Source organism: Dipodomys ordii, unplaced genomic scaffold, assembly GCF_000151885.1.
Source record: "Dipodomys ordii isolate 6190 unplaced genomic scaffold, Dord_2.0 Scaffold216, whole genome shotgun sequence".
Lineage (NCBI taxonomy): Eukaryota > Metazoa > Chordata > Mammalia > Rodentia > Heteromyidae > Dipodomys > Dipodomys ordii.
The window spans coordinates 507351-529943 of NW_012267432.1; the positions used below are offsets into that span (position 1 = coordinate 507351).

Genomic DNA, 22593 nt, shown 5'->3' on the forward strand with positions numbered 1-22593 from the left:
AAAAAAAAAAAAAGAAATATGGTTAGGAAACACTCTTTACAGTGGATATTAAGGGTCCAGGTTGGCTTTAGTGTCCTGACAGTGCATTCTCTGCTCAGAATAACACTTGCTATTTTCTGGGAAATACCTTTTGTATTTTTAATTATGTGATTCAACTTTTTAATGCTTGGATTCTCATGATTAGCCCAAGATTGCTCAGTAATCTGGAACACGTACAGTCAAACTTTTTTGGGTTTGAGTCCTGATCTTGTCATTATCTAATTGTAGTACTTTAAATAAATTACTGACCCCTATTTAAAAATATAAGAGAAACGCCTAAAAATGGTAGAAAATCTTTGTAAACTATTCATTTCACAAAGGACTATTATCCAGCATAGAAGAAGAGCTTAAAAAAAATCAAACATCAAAATCAGGCCAACTAACTCATGGGCAAATGAACTCAATAGTTAGCAGATGTTATAATGACCAATATGCATGAATTAAATGCAACACATCCTGAGCCATAAATGAATTACAAATCAGATCACAATATTTACATAGCAAACTTGATGAGACTCACGTGGGAAGAGGGAGATGGCAGAGAGGTGGTTATGAACATGTAGCATTGTATACATAAATGGGACTTGTTGAAATGAAGTGCCTTGGTAAAACCAATTGACCTTGATTTAAAAAATACACAAGGGCTTGAAAAACCCCTTGGTTGAGATTCATATCACAATAGTCAGATTAGCTACCATCATGACAACAAACAACAAATGCCAGTGAAAATGAGGAGGAAAAGAACTCTTTACACACTGTTTGTGGTGATGGACGTGTCACCACTATGAAAACCATTATGGAGAATGCTCTAAAAAGTAAAACTTCAGTTACTACATACTCCTGCTATAGCAATTATGGGTATGGACCTGTCATCATAGGCTAGAGATGCCTACACATCTGTGTTTGTTACAGCATGATTATAATAGTTAGGATCTGGAACTAGCTAAGTGTCTACCAACATTTGTATAGGTAAAGATTTTGTAGGATAGGTAGGCATTGGAGACTCACACTTGTAGTCCTAGATACTTATAAGGCTGAGATCTGAGGATCAAGGTTCAAAACCAGCTCAGGCAGGAAAGCTTGTGAGACTTTTATCTCCAGTTAACCTCTTAAAACCAGAAGTGGTGCTGTGGCTCAAAGTGTTAGAGCACTGGTCTAGAGCAAAAGAGCTCAGGGACAGCACCCAGGCCCTAAGTTCAATATCCCTGACCAGCACACACACACAAAAAAACCCAAAACCAAAAGAATTGTGTGTGTATACATATATATCATGAAGAATTGTTCATAAATAAAAGAGAGAAATTATGTTATTTGCAGAGACAGGAAGTCATCGTGTTAAGTAAAATAAACCAGAATGAGCAAACATAAATCACATATTTTGTTCACATTAACAAAATCTAGACCTAACCAATCACCCTAAACTATTACAAACTGGGGGCTGGGAAGGTGGCTCAGTGGTAGAGTGCTTGCCTTGCATGCATGAGGCCCTGGGTTCGATTCCTCAGCACCACATAAGCAAAAAGGAAAAAAAAAGCTGGAAGTGGCTCTGTGGCTCAAGTGGTAGAGCGCTAGCCTTGAGCTGAAGAGCTGAAAGACAGCGCCCAGGCCCAGAGTTCAGGCCCCGTGACCAGACCCCCCCCATCCAAAAAAAAAAACTATTACAAACTGAACTAGTGTTATGGCAGTGGCCAAAGAGAGCTTGATGGAGTAAGTAAGAATGAAGTACACTAAATGCACATATGACCATATCATAAAACACATTAAAGTTGTTTTGTAAATTGTGGCAAAAGGAAAAGAGATATAAGACAGATTAATGGAGTGAATCTGATTAAATTATATTATGTGCACTTAGAAATATAGTATGTTGGAAATTAACTTCACAACTTGGGTAGTTGGGTGTTGTGGGGGGGAAAACCTGGGAGACAATGAGAGAGGGGATGACACTGTTCAAAAGGAAATGTACTCATTACCTGACATGAAACTGTAACCCTCTGTACATCACCTTTACCAAAAAACTACAATAAAACTCCCTTGTAAATTAATACATATGAATGAAAAGAAAAAAAAGCTGAAATAATATTAAATTTTCTGACTTGTCCTTCAAATTAACATAGTTATATGTTACATGCATAGCCACAGGTGTGATTATGTATGGATGCATGCTTAAGAAACTGTTTAATTATTTGTTTAGGTTCATAAGATGTTAATGAGGAAAGACCCACTCTTTTTCATTCTCCCTTAAAAGTTACCTTGATATTAAGACAAGCAATGCAGCTCTACAGCTCTGAAATATCCCCTTGGGTTTTCCTTGAAGGTTCAGTTCAGTGGCACAGATATCAAGGGATTTTAGTCATTGAGCATCATCATGTACATGTATATTAGGATTCATTTTTCTACAAGAACCTGAATGCCTCGACAAGAATATGTTCAGCTTATGATTTCCACACCCAGACATTAGGTAATGGAAGAGATGGAAATATAGCAAAACTCTGTCAGGATTCATTTATTGTTGGTGGTAGATAGATAGGAGGGAGGCTCTGCTAAAGTGAACAGTAGCTTTGATGATAGATTGATTTGGAATTCAAAGTTCAATTCATCCATGCCATTGAAAGGCATAAGTGGTGTAAAATATCGTGCTCTCCCGTGAAATGATTGTTTCCCAAAATCTCAGATGACAATTTACTGCTCTTTTTTATGGCCTGATAATATTTTTTTACTGTTTATTATTATTTGATTAATAAGCTTTTTATTGTGAAAATATGGCACAGAGGGGTTACAATTACATGGGCAAGGTAATGAGTACATTTCTTATCAAGCGTTGTTGCCTCCTCCTTTGTTTTTCCCTTATGATCCCTGCCCTCCCATCTCCACGACTACACTCCCCCCCACTGCTCTTTTTATAATGATTATGAACATTAATGCTATTGCTTACCTCAAATGAATTATTAGAAATGGAGAAAGTCAGGTTAACTTCCCCGATGGCCAGCAGAGACACCTGGAAATGAGTTCTCAATTTTTTCAGATTATTGTGTTTTTACACCTGCCTCCCTTGCTCCTCAGAAGGGGAATGCAATTGATTGGCTTCAGGTTTTAGAGATGTTTAGGATTTCTTTCAGACAGTTTTCATAGTAAAATAGAATTTGTTGTAAACAAAATTGTTCTCAACAACAATTTTGTGGTAAACAAATAATTTTGTTGTGAAGTTTAAGCAAGTCAAATGAAAACACAAATATCATCTATGTAATTTTTGGCTGAAGATGGACAAATAGTATTGGAAATTGTGGTTTATAAGTGGTGACTTGCAAATTGGACTTTATAGTTTCAATGAACCAATCACAACAGAGCAAATCTCTTTTCCTTTCAGAAAAATGTCATCCTATTGAATTGAGAACATTTTGATTTTGTGGTAGAAAAAGTGACTTACTTAGTAGTTCTACTTTACTTGACATCAGTTTTCATCTTTAAGAGAAGTGAATTTTCTCATTCACAAGTAAGTCTGTATTCCTAGTGAAAAAAATGAGTACAGTAGGAACAGAAGGGATGTAACTAAGAGTTTGTCTTACTTTTTAAGATCCAATCTTCAAAACAGAGCACAAGTCAAACCAGGGATCTTCTTCCCTTTTCCAAGCTATTATATCCATGTCTTCTTGAATTTTTCTACTTGTTACTGATAAACATGTCAGTTATCGTTGACTGCTTTGTTTTGATACAGAGGAACAAATAATTTGTTTTTCTGTTTATTTTTCAGCAATCTGTGGCAATATTGAAGCTAAGAGGAAGGTCTCTCATACTTTTTGTTGTTTGTATATATTTATATTATTATAAGATAATTATCATATGATAGATTTCTGTAAAAAGAAAAGGTGATCTCCTGTATTTGATTTAGTATCCATGTTACCTTTGGGGATAATGGAAGAAGCAAATGGCTGGCAGGAAGTATAAAAAAAGTTGGTTCTCTTTCTTGATTACAAAGGTAATATTGAGGAAGTATCTTCAATAAGGATGATGATATTAGTAGTAATTTGTTTGGTTATTATTCATTTTGAGCATTCTATAATGTTCCAAAAAACCAAAAGAAGTCCATCAAGCTGGGGAATGACAAAGTCAGAAACTGTGGAATGGGAACATAATGAGGATTTTCAAACTAATTTATCTATTTTTATAAATCTTTTGTTTTAGAAAGGTCATCAATAATTTTGTATATCAAGAAACAGTATGAGTCCACATCATTGCTTCATACAAAAAACAAAAATTGTTATTTTATAAAAACTCAAGTAGCTGAACGAGGAGGTCTTTTGTATGTAGGATAAAATTGAACCCCAACCATGAGAAATCTCAAAACATTAAAGCCTTTACTTAATCTTTTCATGAGTGAGGTCTTAGACTCAACTATTCATGAGCCAATCCAATCTATGAGTCATTCTGTGATATCAGATTATTTTTTGATGATCTGCTACACAGCATATAGTAAAAACAATCCTAATTTTATGACCTATCCTCTGTGTCATTTAGAAGATGTCACAAAAGTAAAGCTTGCCTCACTCACTACTAGAGATAATTGATTGAGCTATAAAGGGATAATATGGTACTTACCAAGGTTCTGTTTCATGAGATCTTTGACCAATATGACAAGCTGAGAAAAATGAAGACGCTGAACTCTCACTTCACCTCATGTCCCTGGGTAAGACCAATTCTGATATGGCCATACATATAATTAAAAACAGTAACAGCTTTGTTTTTGTCCTCTTGGTGAAGGATGTTCCAAGAGCTCAGAGATCCCAACAGTTCCAAGTTCGAGGTGTCTGAGTTCGTCCTGCTGGGATTCCCAGGCATTCACAGCTGGCAGCACTGGCTCTCCTTGCCTCTGGCTCTGCTCTACTTCTTGGCTCTGAGCGCCAACACCCTCATCCTGATCATCATTAACAGAGAGGCAGCTCTGCACCAGCCTATGTATTATTTCCTGGGCATCCTGGCTGTGGTGGACATGGGACTGGCTACCACCATCATGCCTAAGATCTTGGCCATCTTCTGGTTCAACGCTAAAGCCATCAGTCTCCCTGAGTGTTTTGCTCAGATGTATGCCATCCATTGCTTTGTGATCATGGAGTCAGGTATTTTTGTCTGCATGGCTGTAGACAGGTATGTAGCCATTTGCCGACCACTTCGATATCCTTCGATCATTACGGAGTCTTTTGTGGTCAAATCAACTGTTTTATTTACACTCCGAAACTTTCTGTTTCCCATCTCAGTGCCTGTGCTGGCTGCACAGAGACATTACTGCTCTAGGAATCAGATTAACCACTGTCTTTGCTCTAACCTTGGAGTCACCAGCTTATCCTGTGATGACAGGAGAATCAACAGTATCAACCAGCTATTTCTGGCTTGGGTAGTCATGGGAAGTGACCTGGGTTTGATTATTGTATCGTATGCACTCATTCTTAAGTCTGTGCTGAAACTGAACTCACCAGAAGCTGCATCCAAAGACTTCAGCACCTGCACTTCCCACCTCATCCTCATCCTGTTCTTCTACACTGTTATCATTGTCATTTCCATCACACACAGTGCAGGAATGAAAGTTCCCCTCATCCCAGTTCTGCTCAATGTGTTACATAATGTCATCCCCCCGGCTCTCAATCCCATGGTGTATGCACTCAAGAATAAAGAGCTCAGGCAGGGCTTATACAAGGTTCTTCATTTGGACATCAAGAGAAACTAATGTGGAGATGTTGTTTCCACATATTTAACCTTCTCAAATGACTACACATGGAAAAATTACAAAAATAAAGGACAATGTGGCTTGTTCTTTCTAGTCTCGGCAGTCATGGTAAATAACAACATCTTCACAATGAAAAGATGCAACTAATATTTGGAGTCGCCTCATGTCAACCAAGAAATAATTTTATGCAACCCAGGAACAGATACTCATAATATATTTTTTACTGTTACCTAACTCCTATAGCTTGAATTTCTGGAAATTTTGAGTAGATGTATTTATATCTATGTACAATTAAATTTGAGAATTTATTTATTATATTTGACACAACTACTGATGGGTAGAAATTACATTTTATTTTTTTTTAATTTATTTTATTTTATTTGTGAACATACTGTACAGAGGGGTTACAATTACATGGGCAGGATAATGCGTACATTTCTTACAGAAATTACATTTTAGTACTCATATGTACCATGTTAAATACCATTTATGTGAATGTATTTATTGATAATCAAAGCATTTGAACAGGCATTACTGTAAGAAAGCATTTAAGTAATCAAGCTGTAATAGGAAAATATTAGTCATTCATCTAGTTCCAATCAAAACCAGATCTACTTGTTTTTTTTTTACAACATCTAATTTGGCTGTATTTTTAATAAAATTCACATATTACAAGTGTATGGATGTATTAGGATTACTATTTGGATGCAATAAGATAGAGCAGGTATAGAAACTGCTTGGCAAATACTCAGTTAAATATAATGATCATACATGAACACAGTGTTGGAAGAACACTACAAGCATAAACATATATAGTTGCTCTGTTACTTGTATAGTAGAAATGATTTGTACCTTTTAAAAGTACTGAGTGGAGAAACACAATAAATCCTATATATTAAAAATATTATTTGATAAGCATCATCTTCTTTGATCATATGCACATAGCTCATCAAAATGAACTCCAAGAAATGGAAATAAGAGGGTTTTTTAATTGTGAGATTTGCAGTTCTTTTCTTTGTTTTTTTCCCTTTTGTCACTGTTTTTTATTTGTCTTGTATGTAAGTTTATCTGATTTGGAAAGGGGAAACAAGCACAGAAATGATGGGACAAAAGGTGAAGTAATTCAGCAGTGATACTCACTAAACATTATGTTGAAAATGAACTATACAAGTTTGAGAGGGGGAACAGGGAGAAGATGAGAGGTGACACTGTTCAAAAAGAAATGTACTCATTACATGACTTATGTAACTGTAACTCCTCTGTAGATCAAATTTACAACAAAAATTAAATTAAAAAAATCATTATTCAATTGGAAAAACAGCTGTGGGATAATTTTCTCCATATATCCATTAACATTGATGAATGTTTATACATGATGAAAAGTAAATTACATGGACAATGTGGCTAGTGTTCATAGCCTATGGAGCCACGTCAGCAACAGAAACTTCACAACTAAAAGTTGAAACAAATATTTGAATTGGCTCAGTGTCTGCCAAGAATCCTCATCATAGAACTCAACCTTTGGATACTATTTTTTGTAGTCCAGGAAAAGACACTTGGGATACACATTTCTCTTTGTTAGCTATTTTCCATGGCCTACACCTCCAGGAAATCTTTAGTAGATATGTTTTTTGGGTTTGGGTGGGTTTTTTTGTTTGTTTGTTTGATTTTGATCGTGGGGTTTGAACTCTGGGCCTGGGTCCCTCAGCTCTTCAGCTCAGGGCTAATGTTCTACCACTTGAGCCACAGAGCCACTTCCAGTAGATGTGTTTTGAAGCACATTGATCCCTATGTACATTTAACTTTCAGCTGTATAGAAATCATATCTTTGGATTAAATATTTACTTTATCAAATACCATGCTATTGTCTACAAGCAAAGAATCTGAACATGCCTTTTTTGTGTAGGGAAACATTTATATAATGAAGATTTAACAGGAAAATATTAGTCATTAGCAAAATTGAATCAAAACCACAACAAAGTATCACTGATTATGTTGAATACAATTTTTTTAAGAAATCAAGTTTTGTATATGTATGGATACATTAGGATTGCAGTTGGGATGCAATAGGATGCATCAGTTTAGCTTGGCTACTATTGAGTAATTTTAACATAATAACTGTACATGAACACCATTGTTGGAATGAAAGTGTAAATATGAATTATTTAGAATTATATTGTTAATGAAACAGTAGAAATGGTCTATATGTCCTTAAATTATTGAACAGATAAATACAATGAAACTTATGAATAAAATGAATTATTATTCAATCAAAAAATAACAGAGATAGTAATATTTCTTATGTGGTATATATTTACCAGTAACCAGTATTATGTATCCTAGAATGTGAAATTGTAGATCTCCATTAAAAATATATTATTTACTCGTAGTTACTAGTCTGGCTTATGGAATATTAAACACTCAATGAGGTTATTGTAGTAGACACATGAATCATCAATAAACAAAAAAAAACACTTGAATGTGGTGATTGAAATGATCTTCGTGTGAATGTGTCCCACGAGGCCTTAAGCTTACAGAAACCACACTGGGGTGACTATAGGGCAGGCAAATTGATTAATATGCAGTAATAATAGGTGTTTTCATTACCTCACATAGATCACTAAAAATAAAAAGTCAACCTAGGGCTGGGAAGGTGGCTCAGTGGTAGAGTGCTTGCCTTGCAAGCCGGAGGCCCTGGGTTCGATTCCTCAGCACCACATAAGCAAAAAGAAAAAAGCCGGAAGTGGTGCTATGGCCTGAGTGGTAGAGTGCTAGCCTTGAGTTGAAGAGCTGAGGGACAGCGCCCAGGCCCAGAGTTCAAGCCCCACGACCGGACCCCCCCAAAAAAAATAAAAAAAAATCAACCTAGATTTCTAAAATTTAATTATCCATGTGTCAATGGACTTCACATTTGCAGACCACTCCACCAAACAGCTGAGAATACATACAAGCAGTCCATGTAACCGCCTCCAAAGAAATACAATTTTAGTTTGTAGAAATAAATCTGAAAGGGATATTGTGAAACAGATGAATTTGTTCAAAGGACACTGTGTGCATATGTGAAACTATCACAAAGAAATCACCTATAATACTAATGTCTGTTAAAGCAGGTAGCAAAAAGAAATAAAAACTGGGGGAAAAAAAGAAATAATATCTTGTATCTTGACAGATCATAAAGGTACAAAACTAGAAATCAACAGCATAAGTAACTGAAGAAAGTTTTTAACACATAGAGATTGGTCCAAACACTTGATGATCATCACCTACTGTTATAACAGTTGTCTTCCATTCCACATGACATTAAACTTCTTGAAACCAATGTCACTCTACGTAATGTTCTTTTTCATAGTTCCTTCCTCCACTCTGGAATAGGAAGTCTTCAATGAGGTTCTTCAAATTGACACATGGAATCACAGGTGAACAAAGGAACTGGTGAATTGGTGTATATTCTTAAATATTCTTTGTGCATTTGCTTTAAATACTTGTCCCACAAGTCCTGTTCAGAGAGATATTTAAATTTTCTGTTAGAAATTGTCTAATCTTTGTTGATTATTACATTTTTGGAAACAGTTTAGATGTAAGTCTACACATGTTTTGGATTGTTTATCAATTAAATAAGTTTTACTTATTATAAGTATGAAAAGGAAGTATGAGAGGTATAATAGGATATTTATCTTACATTTAGAAATTAAATTTAGATATTGGCATAGGTTATCTTTAAGATGTAATTCCCGTTCTTGGTTTAAAGTATTGTAGTTTCTCTAATTTCTCTGCTTCCCTTCAAGGACCCACAGAGGTAAGAGTTGACTGATCAATAGGAGAAATCAACAATAAATGCATTTTAACAATAATCTGTGACAATTCAGTATACACTGCTCATAAATTTACCAAAATACATTTCAAAGTCTTGCTATGTCCACAATAGTCACTCATATAACTACATGCACAAGTGACAAACTGCATATTTGTTTATATATGATCTATATAAACATAAAGTACAAACTATACAAGGAAGATATATATATATATATGTGTATATATATATATATATATATAAAGAGAGAGAGAGAGAGAGAGGAGAGAGAGAGACAGAAACTAAGCCTTGGGCTGGGAAGGTGGCTCAGTGGTAGAGCGCTTGCCTTGCACGCTTGAGGCCCTGGGTTCAATTTCTTAGCACCACATAAGCAAAAAGAAAAAAGCCGGAAGTGGCACTGTGGCTCAAGTGGTAGAGTGCTAGTCTTGAGCTGAAGAGCTGAGGGAACAGAGCCCAGGCCCAGACTTCAGGCCCCATGACTGGACTCCCCCAAGAAAGAAACTAAGCCTTTTCTTTGCTCTATCTTGCCTGAGATGCCAGGGCAGTCACTGTGTATCTAATAACTATCTCTGGCTTAGATACTCATGGGAAGTGATTTGGGTATGATCATTTTCAGCTTTTCTTTTTTCATATATATTTTTATTGTACAAATACTGTATAGAGGGGTTCAGTTACATGAGTAAGGTAATGAGTATATTTCTTATTGAGCATTGTTACTTCCTCTTCTATTTTTCCCCTACCATCCCTTCGCCCCTCCTCCCTAACTCCTCACTCCCCACCTCCTGAAATTGTAATGTTTGTTTTCAACATAGTGTCTTGTACATCTCATTGTTACAATGGGTCAACCTGTATCCTTATTTAAGCATTTTGTTATTTCCCTTCGCCTCCCCAAATTAGAAAAATGTATATACAAGATGCAGGACACTGGAATCAAATACAGGGTTAATCAAAACCAGGGGTTATACCATGGGGAAGAACATATAAAAGAAACAAAAAAATTACATAGTACATTAAAAACGATAGCAAGAAAGAAAAACCCACTTGTGTCCCTATCTTGGGGTTCATTTTGCTTAACATCATCTTATATCATATGTACATAGCTTTTGACCTTTTTTGCTTGTCCTAGTGATGTATTAGTTATGGAAAATAAGGGAAACCATGGGACCTATGTTTCTTTGAGCCTGGCTCATTTCACTTAATATAATTTTTTCCAAGTCTTACCATTTCCTAACAAATGAGGCAATGTCGGAGGCATAGAGTTCCATTAGACATATATGTGTGTGTGCCACATTTTCTTGATCTATTCACCCACTGATGGGTATCTTATTGGTTTCATATCTTAGCTATGGTGAATAATGCTGTGATAAATATAGTTGTGCTGGTAGCTTTAGTGTGGCCTTGTTTGTGATCATTTGGGTAAATGCCCAAAAGTGGGATTGCTGGGTAATACCTAGCAAGATCAATAGACGCCCACAAATTGGGAGAAGATCTTTACTAGCCATACAATAGCCAAGGGCCTCATAGCTAAAATATACTTAGAACTCAAAAAATTAAAACTCCCAAAAACAAATCCTCAAGGAAACAACTGCCCTACAAAATTGGTTATCTACTTGTAGAAAACTAAAGCTAGATCCTTATATATCACCCTGCACCAGAATCAACTCCAAATGGATCAAAGACCTTGAACTCAAAGCAGACACTCTGAAAACATTACAGGATGGAATAGGAGAAACCCTAGGTCTCCTTGGCTCAGGCCGAAATTTTTTGAATAGAGACCCAGAAACACAACAAATCAAAGAAAGGTTGGACAAATGGGATTGCATAAAGTTGCAGAGCTTCTGCAGGCAAATGACATAGCTAGCAAGATCAATAGAAAGCCCACGGATTGGGAGAAGATCTTTACTAGCCATACAACGGACAAGGGTCTCATATCTAAAAAATACTTGGAACTCAAAAAATTAAACCCCCCAACAACAAATCCTCAAAGAAACAACTGCCCAATAAATAAGTGGGCAAAAGACTTAAAGAGAAACTTCTCTGAAGAAGAAAGAAGGATGGTCAATAGACACATGAAGAAATAAATGCGCAACTTCTCTAGCCATAAAAGAAATGCAACTCAAAACAACATTGAGATACCACCTCACCCCAGCTAGAATGGCTATAATCAAGAACTCTAATAACAACAGAAACTGGAGGGGATGTAGCCAGAAAGGAACCTTACTGCATTGTTGGTGGGAGTGTAAACTTTTTCAACTACTTTGGAAAGCAGTCTGGAGGTTCCTCAAAAGAGTCCACATAGAGCTTCCCTATGACCCATTTTCAGGTTTTCACCCTCAAGTCTGTGCTGAGACTAAACTTAGTAGAGGGTGCATCCAAGGCCTTCACTTCCCATCTCATCCTAACCTTTTCTTCACCCTTATCACACTCACAGTGCTGAAATGACCATTTTCTTTGTTCAGTTCTACTCAATATGCTAAAGTGTTGTTCCTTTTCCCTAAAACAACAGTGTGTATATTCATGAAGGAGGCATTCAGGCAAGACTTACACAAGTTACTTAGAATGTAGATTGAGACCAGTACAAAACTGGTTGTGTTGTGTATTTACCTGTTGCATTTACTCATTGTACTACCCAGTGATTGCAAATGGAAGAACTATGCAATAAGCATTAGAATTTCATTTTGCATACGAAATCAATAGCAATAAGTTTCAGTAAAATTAAGATATGGACCTCATATGTGAAATATTTGTTTTTCCAAAAAGAATTTCATTCTTTACAAAGAGTAACATACAGGAAAACACCATACAGTGGTGAAAATACTACCTAAAAGAAATGTGAATAAGCAATATCATCTAATTTCAAGTCTTCCAATCACCTAACTATGCCATGCTTTTCTTAAAATACTCTGTTATTTGGGATTCAAATTTCCTTGTACCCATGATGGTCAAAAAAAAGAATTCTGATAAATCATAATATTTTACAAACATTAATCAAATCTGATTGTTATAATGAGGCTTAGGAGTTTTGATATTGAGATGTGACAAGTAATATTTGGCATGAATCATAATATGATTATATATCCACATCAATGTATCAAAATATATAATCAGATATATAGATATATCCATTTATATATCTAATTTTTAATATATTAATGATTATAATTTGTAACTTTTTAATACTATCACCATAATAAAAGTAATTGATGTTCTTGTTTTTAGTCTACTGTGACCCATAACACCAAGGAAATAACAGAAAGAGAATTCTGTAAAGCAATTTTATAGGGCACATCACTCATAGCATTAAGACCTGGGTGTAGAGTTCTTTATTATTCTTTCTCATTTCAATACAAATTCATAATATGTGAACGAATACAAGGATTTCATTTCATGCAGTCAATTCTATGGGTATCATATCAATGTAGGCTTGTTCAGAATAAATTCAAAATAAATAGGCATCTATAAGAATCAGAGGTATAGCTAGTGTACATTGTTGTTAATTAAAAGCTAATCAATTGGTGACATTGTAGCTACACCCTTACCCAAGCCCAAATCCAATGCTCTATCCTTTGCATTGTGAAAGTAACTTCTTGCCTAGTGGAGTTTCCTAAACCTGTAATCCCAGCACAAGGGAGGCCGAGGCAGCAGCTAAAACAGGAAAAAGTAAAACATCCTTATTTTTTACAGTATAGGTGTTTATACAACAGCACCTGCACCTGTTATACACATAAATGGACTAAACGTCCATAAAAAGAGTAATGACTATTGATTGTTTTATCAATAGCACCTATGCATAATACCATATATTGTAAATGATATATATTACATATATTTTATACATGCTATATATAGTATGTGATATTATATACTGTAGTATATAACACATAGTATGTATATTATATACAGTATATGATGTTACATATTATTATATGTTTTACATATTATATATAATATGATACATGATACATACACATGATACACATGATACATATTTAATTTGAGTACTTTTGACAGAGGAAGTAATTTCATCAACCTTAAATTTAAGAGTCCTTAATTTAAGATTGTAAAATTATCATGGAACTTTGTCCCCTATGAGATTTCAGGTAGGAATATTTCCAGAAGGTACATATAAAGGCCTAAAAGAATGTTGAGGTGTCCAGAACTAGATCTACAAGATCCATTTAGCCTCAAAATCACCTAGACATGGTAGCTGGGCCCTAAGTTGCGCCATTTCTTGTTTTCCAGTCCCCGGAGTAGCTCAGTCTCAATCCTCTGTGAGCAAATTCCCACAGCTGGCTGAATGACCTTGAGGTCTCTGCCAGCCAGCCTAGGGCTCTATCCTCTATTTGTTTTTAAGGTAATGCTCAGACAATGGAGCTTGCTCTCAGCAAGGAGGGCAATGTTGTTCTCACCTGGCTCATGTCAAGCACTCTCCTTCTCTACGTTCCATGGCCTCCCATGGCTGTCCTTCTCCCCTTTGTGACCAAGTGTCCCTCGACTTCACGAATCACAATTATTTCTGAGTCATGGTTATTCCTTGTTTTCAAGACCCCAAAATACCTCAGTCTTGAACAGTAGGCTCTGTTTCAAGATGGTGTCTCACTATAGCTCTATGAGGTAGAGGGAGGAAAAGGATATCGTTCTTGTCTATTATGTCAGTGTGATGATTGCCCCCATGAAATCCCTGCATGGGTTTTAAGGCTGGTGGAAGGGATGAGCTTTTCTCATGGATAAGTCTCGTGGCTGACTCTGCTGAAGGAGCGAAGATTTGTTGAAGGTTTTTGCTTTCTTTCTCTCCCCATGACGTTGAAGATGGAGCTACACACCTTCCCAATTACTCTGTTGCTTTTTTTCCCTCATGCTTTTCAAGCGTCCTTGCTTTTCTTTTTCTTTCATGGTTTCATGCTCTTCCTCCCCTATTCTCATTCAACCCTAGTCTCTCTTTTGTTAGCCTACCTCTTGTCATTCATGACAAAAGGAGAAAGCTATGTTGCCATTTTCCCCTGCCTCTCCATTATTTGTTCTTATGTGTGATCGCATTAATTTTGTAACTATTTCTATTCCATATAAATCCTTCCCTTCTTTAAAGAGTACAATAAATTTTAAGATTCTCAGGAAAATATTGCTATTGTGAAATATACTTCACAAACATAAGGATAATGGTATTGTCCCAATGTAGAAGGAGTAATAATCCTGAGCTCTGTAACATTCATATTAATATTTATATCATTATATAATATTTATATCACTATAGTGATTAAAGACCATTTTATTAGCTCCTATTACTATAATCATTAAAACGAATCTATGATTTCCAAAATCATAGCAAGTGAAATGGCTTTAATAGTAGAAAAATCAAGCAGGGTATTGGTGGCTTATGCCTATAATCCTGTCTATCCAGGAAGCTAAGTTCTGAAGATCACAGTTCAAGTCCAAGTTAGAAAGTCCATGAGACTCTTATTTGCAATTCCAATTAACCACCAAAAAGCCAGAAGTGGAGCTGTGGCTCAAGTGGTAGAGGGCTAGCCTTGAGCACAAAAGCTCAGGGACAGGGCCCATGCCCTGAGTTCAAGGTATGTCACCAAGAAGAAAGAAAGAAAAGGAAAAATAGAGAAGAAAATCAAACTGGGTGCCAGTGACTTACACCATGTAATCCTACCTATTCAAGAGGCTCTGATCTGAGTATTGAAATTAGAAGCCAATCAGGGCAGATAGGTCCATGAGACTCCTATTTCTAAATAATCAGCAAAATACTGGACTGTAGGTATGTCTTCACTAATAGTACAGCACCCATGAGTGAGAAAGCCAAGCAAAAGCAGACAGTTTTGAGTTCAAGCCCTGGTATCAGACATAAGTTTCATTATATTAGGCAACTACATGTATATATTTTGTATGTATGTAATTACATGTGTGTATATCACATAGCATACACAACAACATTTTGAGGGACAAAACATATTATATACTTAGTAATTGAGTTAAATTCTCATTGCATATAGCAGAATAGTAGGTAACTTACTTGAAGTTCAAATATGCTTTAGAGTAAAACAATCACCAGAAAAATAAGCAGTTCAATAGATACATTCACACACAACCGTATTAGGGGACACTCATGCAAAGGAATTAGATGGAGGAGAGTTCAAGACAACTTTTTAATTTTTCCATAATCTTGTCTGTTATTTGTTTATAGTTTCTACAAATATGCACCTAAAATCTACAATAAATTTAACATACGTCTAAAAGAAAAAAAAGTGCCCATACTTTTAAGGCACAGACAGCACAAAATGCAAGAAAGAAAATTCTTAGAGCTTACAGGATCAGAATATATGCTCAAGATATATGTGAAATAAAATTTAAACTGAGGCACAGTACACATGCAAAAAAGTGCACATCACCAGGGACAGCTTCCTGAAACATCACCATATTGACATACCCTGCACCAGGTCAAAAAGCAACCTTTAGGGTGGCTTCACAGTGTACTTACTTTCAAAGGAAAATATCATCCTCATGTCTAATACCCTTAGTTAGTTTAGCCTGTTTCTGGGCTTCATATAAGTGAATGTATATACTTCTTTGTCTCTTTCATTTATCATGCAGAGTATTTATTACAAATGTTCCTTTACTTTCATGTTGATGGATCCAGTTTCTGACTAGTAGGAGTCTGTTACAATTCACACCAGCTGCCAAATTTTCTGGTAAACATACGCATGAACCCCAAGTGGACAAAAAGTTGACAATATTGGAACCAAAAATGGGAGAGAAGAACATTAAACATGAATGAATTCCAAATGATTCTCACAGGAGAATTTTGAGATAAGCAAATCCCCACAGACCATTAATGGACATAGATCACTGTTGGTCAGGGATTTAAAATTATTAAATATTAAACTACAGATCTACTGAGCCAACAATTGTGTCACAATGCAGGTAGATTTTCATTCAGAAGAAAGATGCCTGTGAATTAAGACTAAATGCAGGGAAAAGTGAAGTATTGTGTGAATAAAGGGCTTTGAATTTCATCACAGAGTCATTTCTTACCTAAGCCTAATTTTCACCTTGCAAAAGAGAAGAATCTGATTCACATGAAAGTATTTTTTCTGTGGACAGACATCTGGATTCATTTGGAGAGTTCTTCATCTGTTTTGGTGTTCTTATCCTGGCTAGGGGATTCCTGACTGCTCAGAAAACTCTATTTGGAAATTTTATTGGCAGACTTATCCTTTCCTTTAAACAAAAGCCTAATAACGCTGTCTCGTATCTGCTTGGTTTTCACCCCGTACACAATAGGGTTCATGGTGGGAGGCGTGAGCAGGTAGAGATTGGCCATGATGATGTGTATGTGTGGAGGAATGGTGTGTCCCCCGAAGCGGTGTGTGAAAAAGGTGAAGAAAGCTGGGACGTAGGTGATGACGATGGCACAGATGTGGGCTGTGCAGGTGCTGAAGGCCTTCTGTCGAGCGTCTGCTGAGGACAGACTCACAACTGCCCGAAGAATCATGGTGTATGAGCCTGTGATGCACAGGATGTCAAAACCCCCAATCAGGAGGGCGACCATCAAGCCATAGATGGCGTTGACCCGAACATTCCCACAGGATATCTTGGCGACAGACATGTGGTCACAGTAGGTGTGGGGGATGATATTACCCCTGCAGTATGGCAGGCGCTTGGTGAGGAACGTAAAGGGGATGACAAGCAGGACACCCCGAAGAAAAGTGAGGAGCCCAGCTTTGGCAATGACTGCGTTGGTGAGGATGGTGGCATAGCGCAGGGGGTAGCAGATGGCCACATAGCGGTCCAGGGCCATGAGCATGAGCACCCCAGACTCCATCCCCGTGAAGGTGTGCACAAAGAACATCTGGGCCAGGCAGGCCTTAAAATCAATCTCCTTCAGGTTGAACCACAATATGCAGAGAGTGTTGGGAAGAGTGCTGGTGCACATGAGCACGTCGGTGAAGGAAAGGAGGGCTAGGAAGATGTACATGGGTCTGTGCAAGACCTCTTCTGAATAGATGAGATACATAAGGCCGAAGTTCCCTGTGAGAGCAATGCAGTACATGGTACTCAGGGGAAAGGAGATCCACAGATGGACCTCTTCCAGACCAGGGATGCCATTTAGGATGAATGAAATTGGTGTTAGGCTGGTGCCATTTAGACATGACATGTTGACTCTTGGTAGGTCATGATAGAGTAGTACTGAATTGTCTCTGTAAATAAGAAAAGCAAAAAGGGTTAGATACAGATAAACAGTATATTCATTAAAATAGTAGATACTTTATCTTCCTTCTGGAACTGTGATTCTCTGTGCTCTCATAGGTTTTATACGTGATGCACCTTATTTTGGGTCCATGACTTAAACTAGGTGAGTCTGGCCAGTGTGTCCAGTTCTGTTATCATGTCCATTCTCCTGGCTGAAATTGGCCTTTAAGCCAACAACTGCATTAATTAAATATTTGGTATTTTCCAAGACTCTCCTCATCCTAGTCAGAGAGCCTATTCTTTTGAGATATTAATGAAAAATTGTTAGTTATTAAGTATTAACTATTAATTATTCTTATGGGCTTTTCTTTCAGTGTTGATCAGTCTTATCTCATGCACATTCTGAAAAGGGTTTCAAAGATCAATTTTTAGCACATCTAAAGCCACCCCTTTTATTTCACAACCAACTTGAGTGCCCCCAAATGCAAACCATACCCTGTGCCAAAAGCTTCTTTCCATGGAAATCATACAATGTTCTTAAAATTTAAAAATAATAATAAAAAACTTCTGTATTTTTAGACCTTGATAAGTATATATGTATACATATTTGCTGGAGATTTACTGGAAATGCAAGACTCATCAAATACCCATGTTTTTCTAGATTAAGTCTAATCTAATGGATACCAGAGTCAAGTTTATGACCATAAGGATGCCTATCAGCTAGAATCAAATCAACAGAGAAGAGAATACACCCACATCGCAACTTCAGAGAGCCTTTAAATCAAGGATTTCTCTAGCCCTGTAATCAAAAATAAGTTTTTGTCAGATAATGTGGGTAGTTTATACATTTTTAAAGTCTATAGAAAACTGGGGGAAAGGATTAACAAAATACTTACGAGTACTAAGGAGGAGATTGACAGATTTGAATGCATGTTTTGAAGAGAAACACCAAACTGGTGACCATAGGCTGGATCCATACAGGGAGCATGAGTGTGAAGAAGTGGGCTATGGTGAGCTAGAATGTGCTGATTAAACACAGTGAAAGAAAGGAACAGGTGTGGTGACCATGAAAGAGTCATACATTGGAGGACATTAGAGAATATAAGACTATTTCAAAGTGATGAAGGTTGAAAGTTCCATTACTTCACACACATTTTGAGGAGATTCTCACATCATTCCAATAGGTGCATTTACTGGAACTTTAAAGTTTATGAAAAGAGCTCTCCTTTCATCGCAATGCCTTTTATTTAATTTCGTACCCTCATTTTTTTTCAAAAGATGAAAGCTACGTGGATAGATCCTAGGGATGCATTTATTGACAATTTATACAAACAATATGACTAAAGTGTCAAATATAGAGAATTGCTTGAAAAAAAGAGAGAGTTCTTTGGAAAAAAGAGAGAATTCAGTAAACATCAATAAAAATGTGTGACTAGGTTGTTATTCTTTCTTTCACTCACCACAGAAAAACTCCATGTCTGGGAATACCTCTTTTTAAAATGCTTCAAGAAACTTCCTGTCCGGGCTGGCTTTGAACCTTGATCCTCAGATCTCAACCACTTGAGTAGTTAGGATTACAGGTGTGAGCCACCGGCACCCAGCTGGTTTTTGTTTTTGTTTTTGTTTTTGTAAAGGTGATATGCAGAGTGGTTACAATTACATAAGTAAGGTAATAAGTATATTTCTTTTCAAACTCTCTCTGTGCAGCATTGTTTACCATAGTCAAGATATGGATTTAACCCAGATGTCCCTTAGTAGACAAATGGATCAAGAAAATGTGGTATATACATACAATGGAATCTATGCTTCCATCAGAAAAAATGGTATTGCCCCATTTGTAAGGCAATGGAAAGACTTGGAAAAATTAAGTGAAGTAAACCCGACCCAAAGAAACAAAAATAAAATAAAATAAAATGCTTCAAGAGTTATGTTTTATTATTTTTTAGAAGTTTAAAACTGAGTGTTTCATTCAAGGTAGAAATGGAGCATGCAAGAAGTAGAAGGAACACTGCAGTAAGAGCACTGTGCTTTTTTCAGACTTCTAAGAGATAACTATCAGCAATTTGCTATATTAAACATCCCCCTTCCTCAGCTGCCAGAATCCACACTCATTTCTTAACTAACGAGAATGCAACCCCAATTCAGGAATCTCCTTACCATAAAAACATTGGAGTCCTTCAGAAAAAGGAACAAACCCTGAATGCATGCATAGATTAAGTCATGGTCATATTGATGTGAGAATTGTGCATCAGCAGGAGCAATCCAGGACCTCTACAGGGATCTTGAGAGGTGAATGGGGGAAGGAACATTTCCATTCTCTGTAAGAGTGTATGCTTAGAGCATGCGTGTGTGTGTGATATATTTTGAAGTGGAAGGAAAATTGGTGTTACTGTCTCTTTCTACTATAATCTCAGAGGAGAAGTGTATCTCTTCCTCTGTGTGTGTGTGTGTGTGTGTGTGTGTGTGTGTGTGTGTGTGTGTGTGTGTTTGTCAGGGGATTGTGTGTGTATTTATATGAAACAGATATATCTGTGCTCAAAGGACACTGGCTGAGCTACTGGGAATCATCTTAGGAACTATTTTGTTCCTATTTATGATGTAGAACTCCTTGGAGCATAATCTTGTATAGGTACAACAGGGACTGCATAGATAAGAAATCACTTAAGTATCCAGTATATACATTTTGCAGAAAGACAGACCTTTCTACTGTTTCACAAAATTTAACAGAACACACAAAAAAGAGTCCTGAAAAATTTTTTGAAAAGATTAAATAATTCTGATGTGCAACCATTAAGTTATATATACATATAAATTATACTAATACATTAGATTATAATTATATGTAATTTGCTATTACATGTGATCAAAATAATTAAGTGTAATGTATAATCAAATGCAATTTTAGATTGTAAATTTATATGGTGCTATACTTAGTATCTTTGATAAATTTGCTTTTGAATTAAAACAGTTTTATGTAGATTATTTGGAATTATTTAGATATACATTCTTCACAATATCTCTGGAAAATGAACATTTTCTTTGTTTCATATTTTTAAGGCATTTTCCTGTCTTATTGCTATACTCCCATGGAGTATTTACCAAGAGAACTGATAATTTATCTTTATTCAATGTTGGTGAGTAAATATAGTAATAATAAACATTGTTTAAAAATAAACATTGTTACAGCTGTCATATGAAGGAATGGATTTAGTATGTAATGCAGAAGTGCAATAATGTGTAATAAAATATAAAATAAAACATCCTCTGGGGTTTTAAAACAAATATAACCTTTACCATAAGTAAAGTTGCATGTCTTAGAATTATTATTTTACTATTGATAAATACTGTTTAGCAGGTGATCTCATGTAATCTACTCATAAACATGACCAAAGTAATAAAAATTACTACTCCTTGATTGCCAGTATTAAACTTATACTTTTAACTTCCATTATACTTTTTCACCTAATGTCCTAATAATTCATACATAGTATCTCACATAACTTTTATTTCAAAATTATACACTCATATAATTATCTGAATCTTGTGAATGAGTAATAACAGTTCAAGACTAGTCAGACTGGGTAAATCTTAGGGCATTAAGATTAAACTTTAATAATAATATGTTAATAGAGCTGTTTGTATGGTAGAAGATGACAGATGACAACAATATCATTGTTAAACCTGATCATAAGGCTAACACCTGAATAAAACACAATAAATAATTTATTGAATGTGCGTAATAGCTTCTAAATAATTCTCTCATCTTCTCCATTACAAACTGTAAAGAAAGCAGAGAGAAGGAAGCCATGACCCTTGGGAAATTTAAGAATAATGTAAGATAAATGGCATTGGAAGAAAATTCTAATCATATTCAGAGAAAAATATAGTTAGGAATGAGAGGGAAGCAGAAAGAAGAGAAGAGAGACTATAAAAGACACTTCATTGGGTATTCTGTCTTGTATCCTAAATAATTAGTGTTCATCAGTGAGCTTAGTGAAAATGGCTCAATATGTCTACATCAACCTCGCATACTTTTACTAAATCACAAGTCAAACTCAAAGTCAGATTTTAATACAGTGAAACCACACTTGCCTTCACACTACAAGACATTAATACAGCCGAGGAAAGGTAGAGAAAGGAAATGACAAGTCAAATCAAATGTAGATGTATCTGACTTGTGCGGTGTGCAGAGATAAAGAACATGGAAGAGTCAGGTACTGATGGCTCATGCCTGTAATACTAACTCAAGAAGCTGAGATCTGAGGATCAATGTTCAAAGCCATACCAGGCAAGAAAGTCCACAAGATTCTTATCTCCGATTAACCTGCAAACAGCCAGAAGTGTAGGTGTGACTCAAGTAGCAAAGTAAAAAAGCTAAGAGACAATGTGCAAGTTCTGAGTTCAAGCCCACAAACAAATAAACAGGAACATATAAGAACAAAGCATGTAGAGGATGGCAATACTGTCAAAGGCTATCTACAAATTCAATGCTATACCTATCAATATTCCAACCTCATTTTTCAATGAAATAGAAGAAGCAACTCAAAAATTTATATGGAGCAATAAAAGACCCCAGATAGCAAAAACAATCCTTAGCAGAATGAACAGTGCTGGAGGAATACCAATACCAAATTTCAAACTCTACTACAAAGCCATACTAATCAAAACAGCTTGGTACTAGCACAAGAAGAGACCTGAGGACCAATGGAATAGAACTGAAGACCCAGAAATGAACCCACAGACCTATGGCCACTTAATCTTCAATAAGGGAGCTAAAAAAATAGAATGGAAGGAAGACAGTCTCTTCAGTAAATGGTGCTGGCAAAATTGG

At 36.1% G+C, this 22593-nt stretch overlaps 2 protein-coding genes across 2 annotated transcripts; one reads left to right on the plus strand and one right to left on the minus strand.

Annotated features, from left to right (window-relative positions):
* The first annotated feature begins 4795 nt into the window (after nucleotides 1–4795).
* On the plus strand, nucleotides 4796–12805 carry LOC106000329 (putative olfactory receptor 56B2). The gene is made up of 4 exons (XM_013035582.1): nucleotides 4796–5725; nucleotides 7338–7396; nucleotides 9541–9551; nucleotides 12789–12805. Exons 1-4 carry the CDS (start codon nucleotides 4796–4798, stop codon nucleotides 12803–12805), a joined length of 1017 nt encoding a protein of 338 aa, XP_012891036.1.
* A 3950-nt stretch (nucleotides 12806–16755) lies between these two features.
* LOC106000330 (olfactory receptor 52N1) lies at nucleotides 16756–17727 on the minus strand. The gene has a single exon (XM_013035583.1). It carries the CDS (start codon nucleotides 17725–17727, stop codon nucleotides 16756–16758), a length of 972 nt encoding a protein of 323 aa, XP_012891037.1.
* Between the last annotated feature and the right edge of the window lie 4866 nt (nucleotides 17728–22593).

What these genes read in the sequence shown, in the direction of transcription:
- LOC106000329 (XM_013035582.1), top strand. Translation starts at nt 4,796, where the DNA reads ATGTTCCAAGAGCTCAGAGATCCCAACAGTTCCAAGTTCGAGGTGTCT. An exon ending in TCAGGCAGGGCTTATACAAG is followed by an intron (nt 5,726 to 7,337) that starts GTTCTTCATTTG and finishes TCTCTTTGTTAG; the next exon opens with CTATTTTCCATGGCCTACAC.
- LOC106000330 (XM_013035583.1), bottom strand. Translation starts at nt 17,727, where the DNA reads ATGTCATGTCTAAATGGCACCAGCCTAACACCAATTTCATTCATCCTA.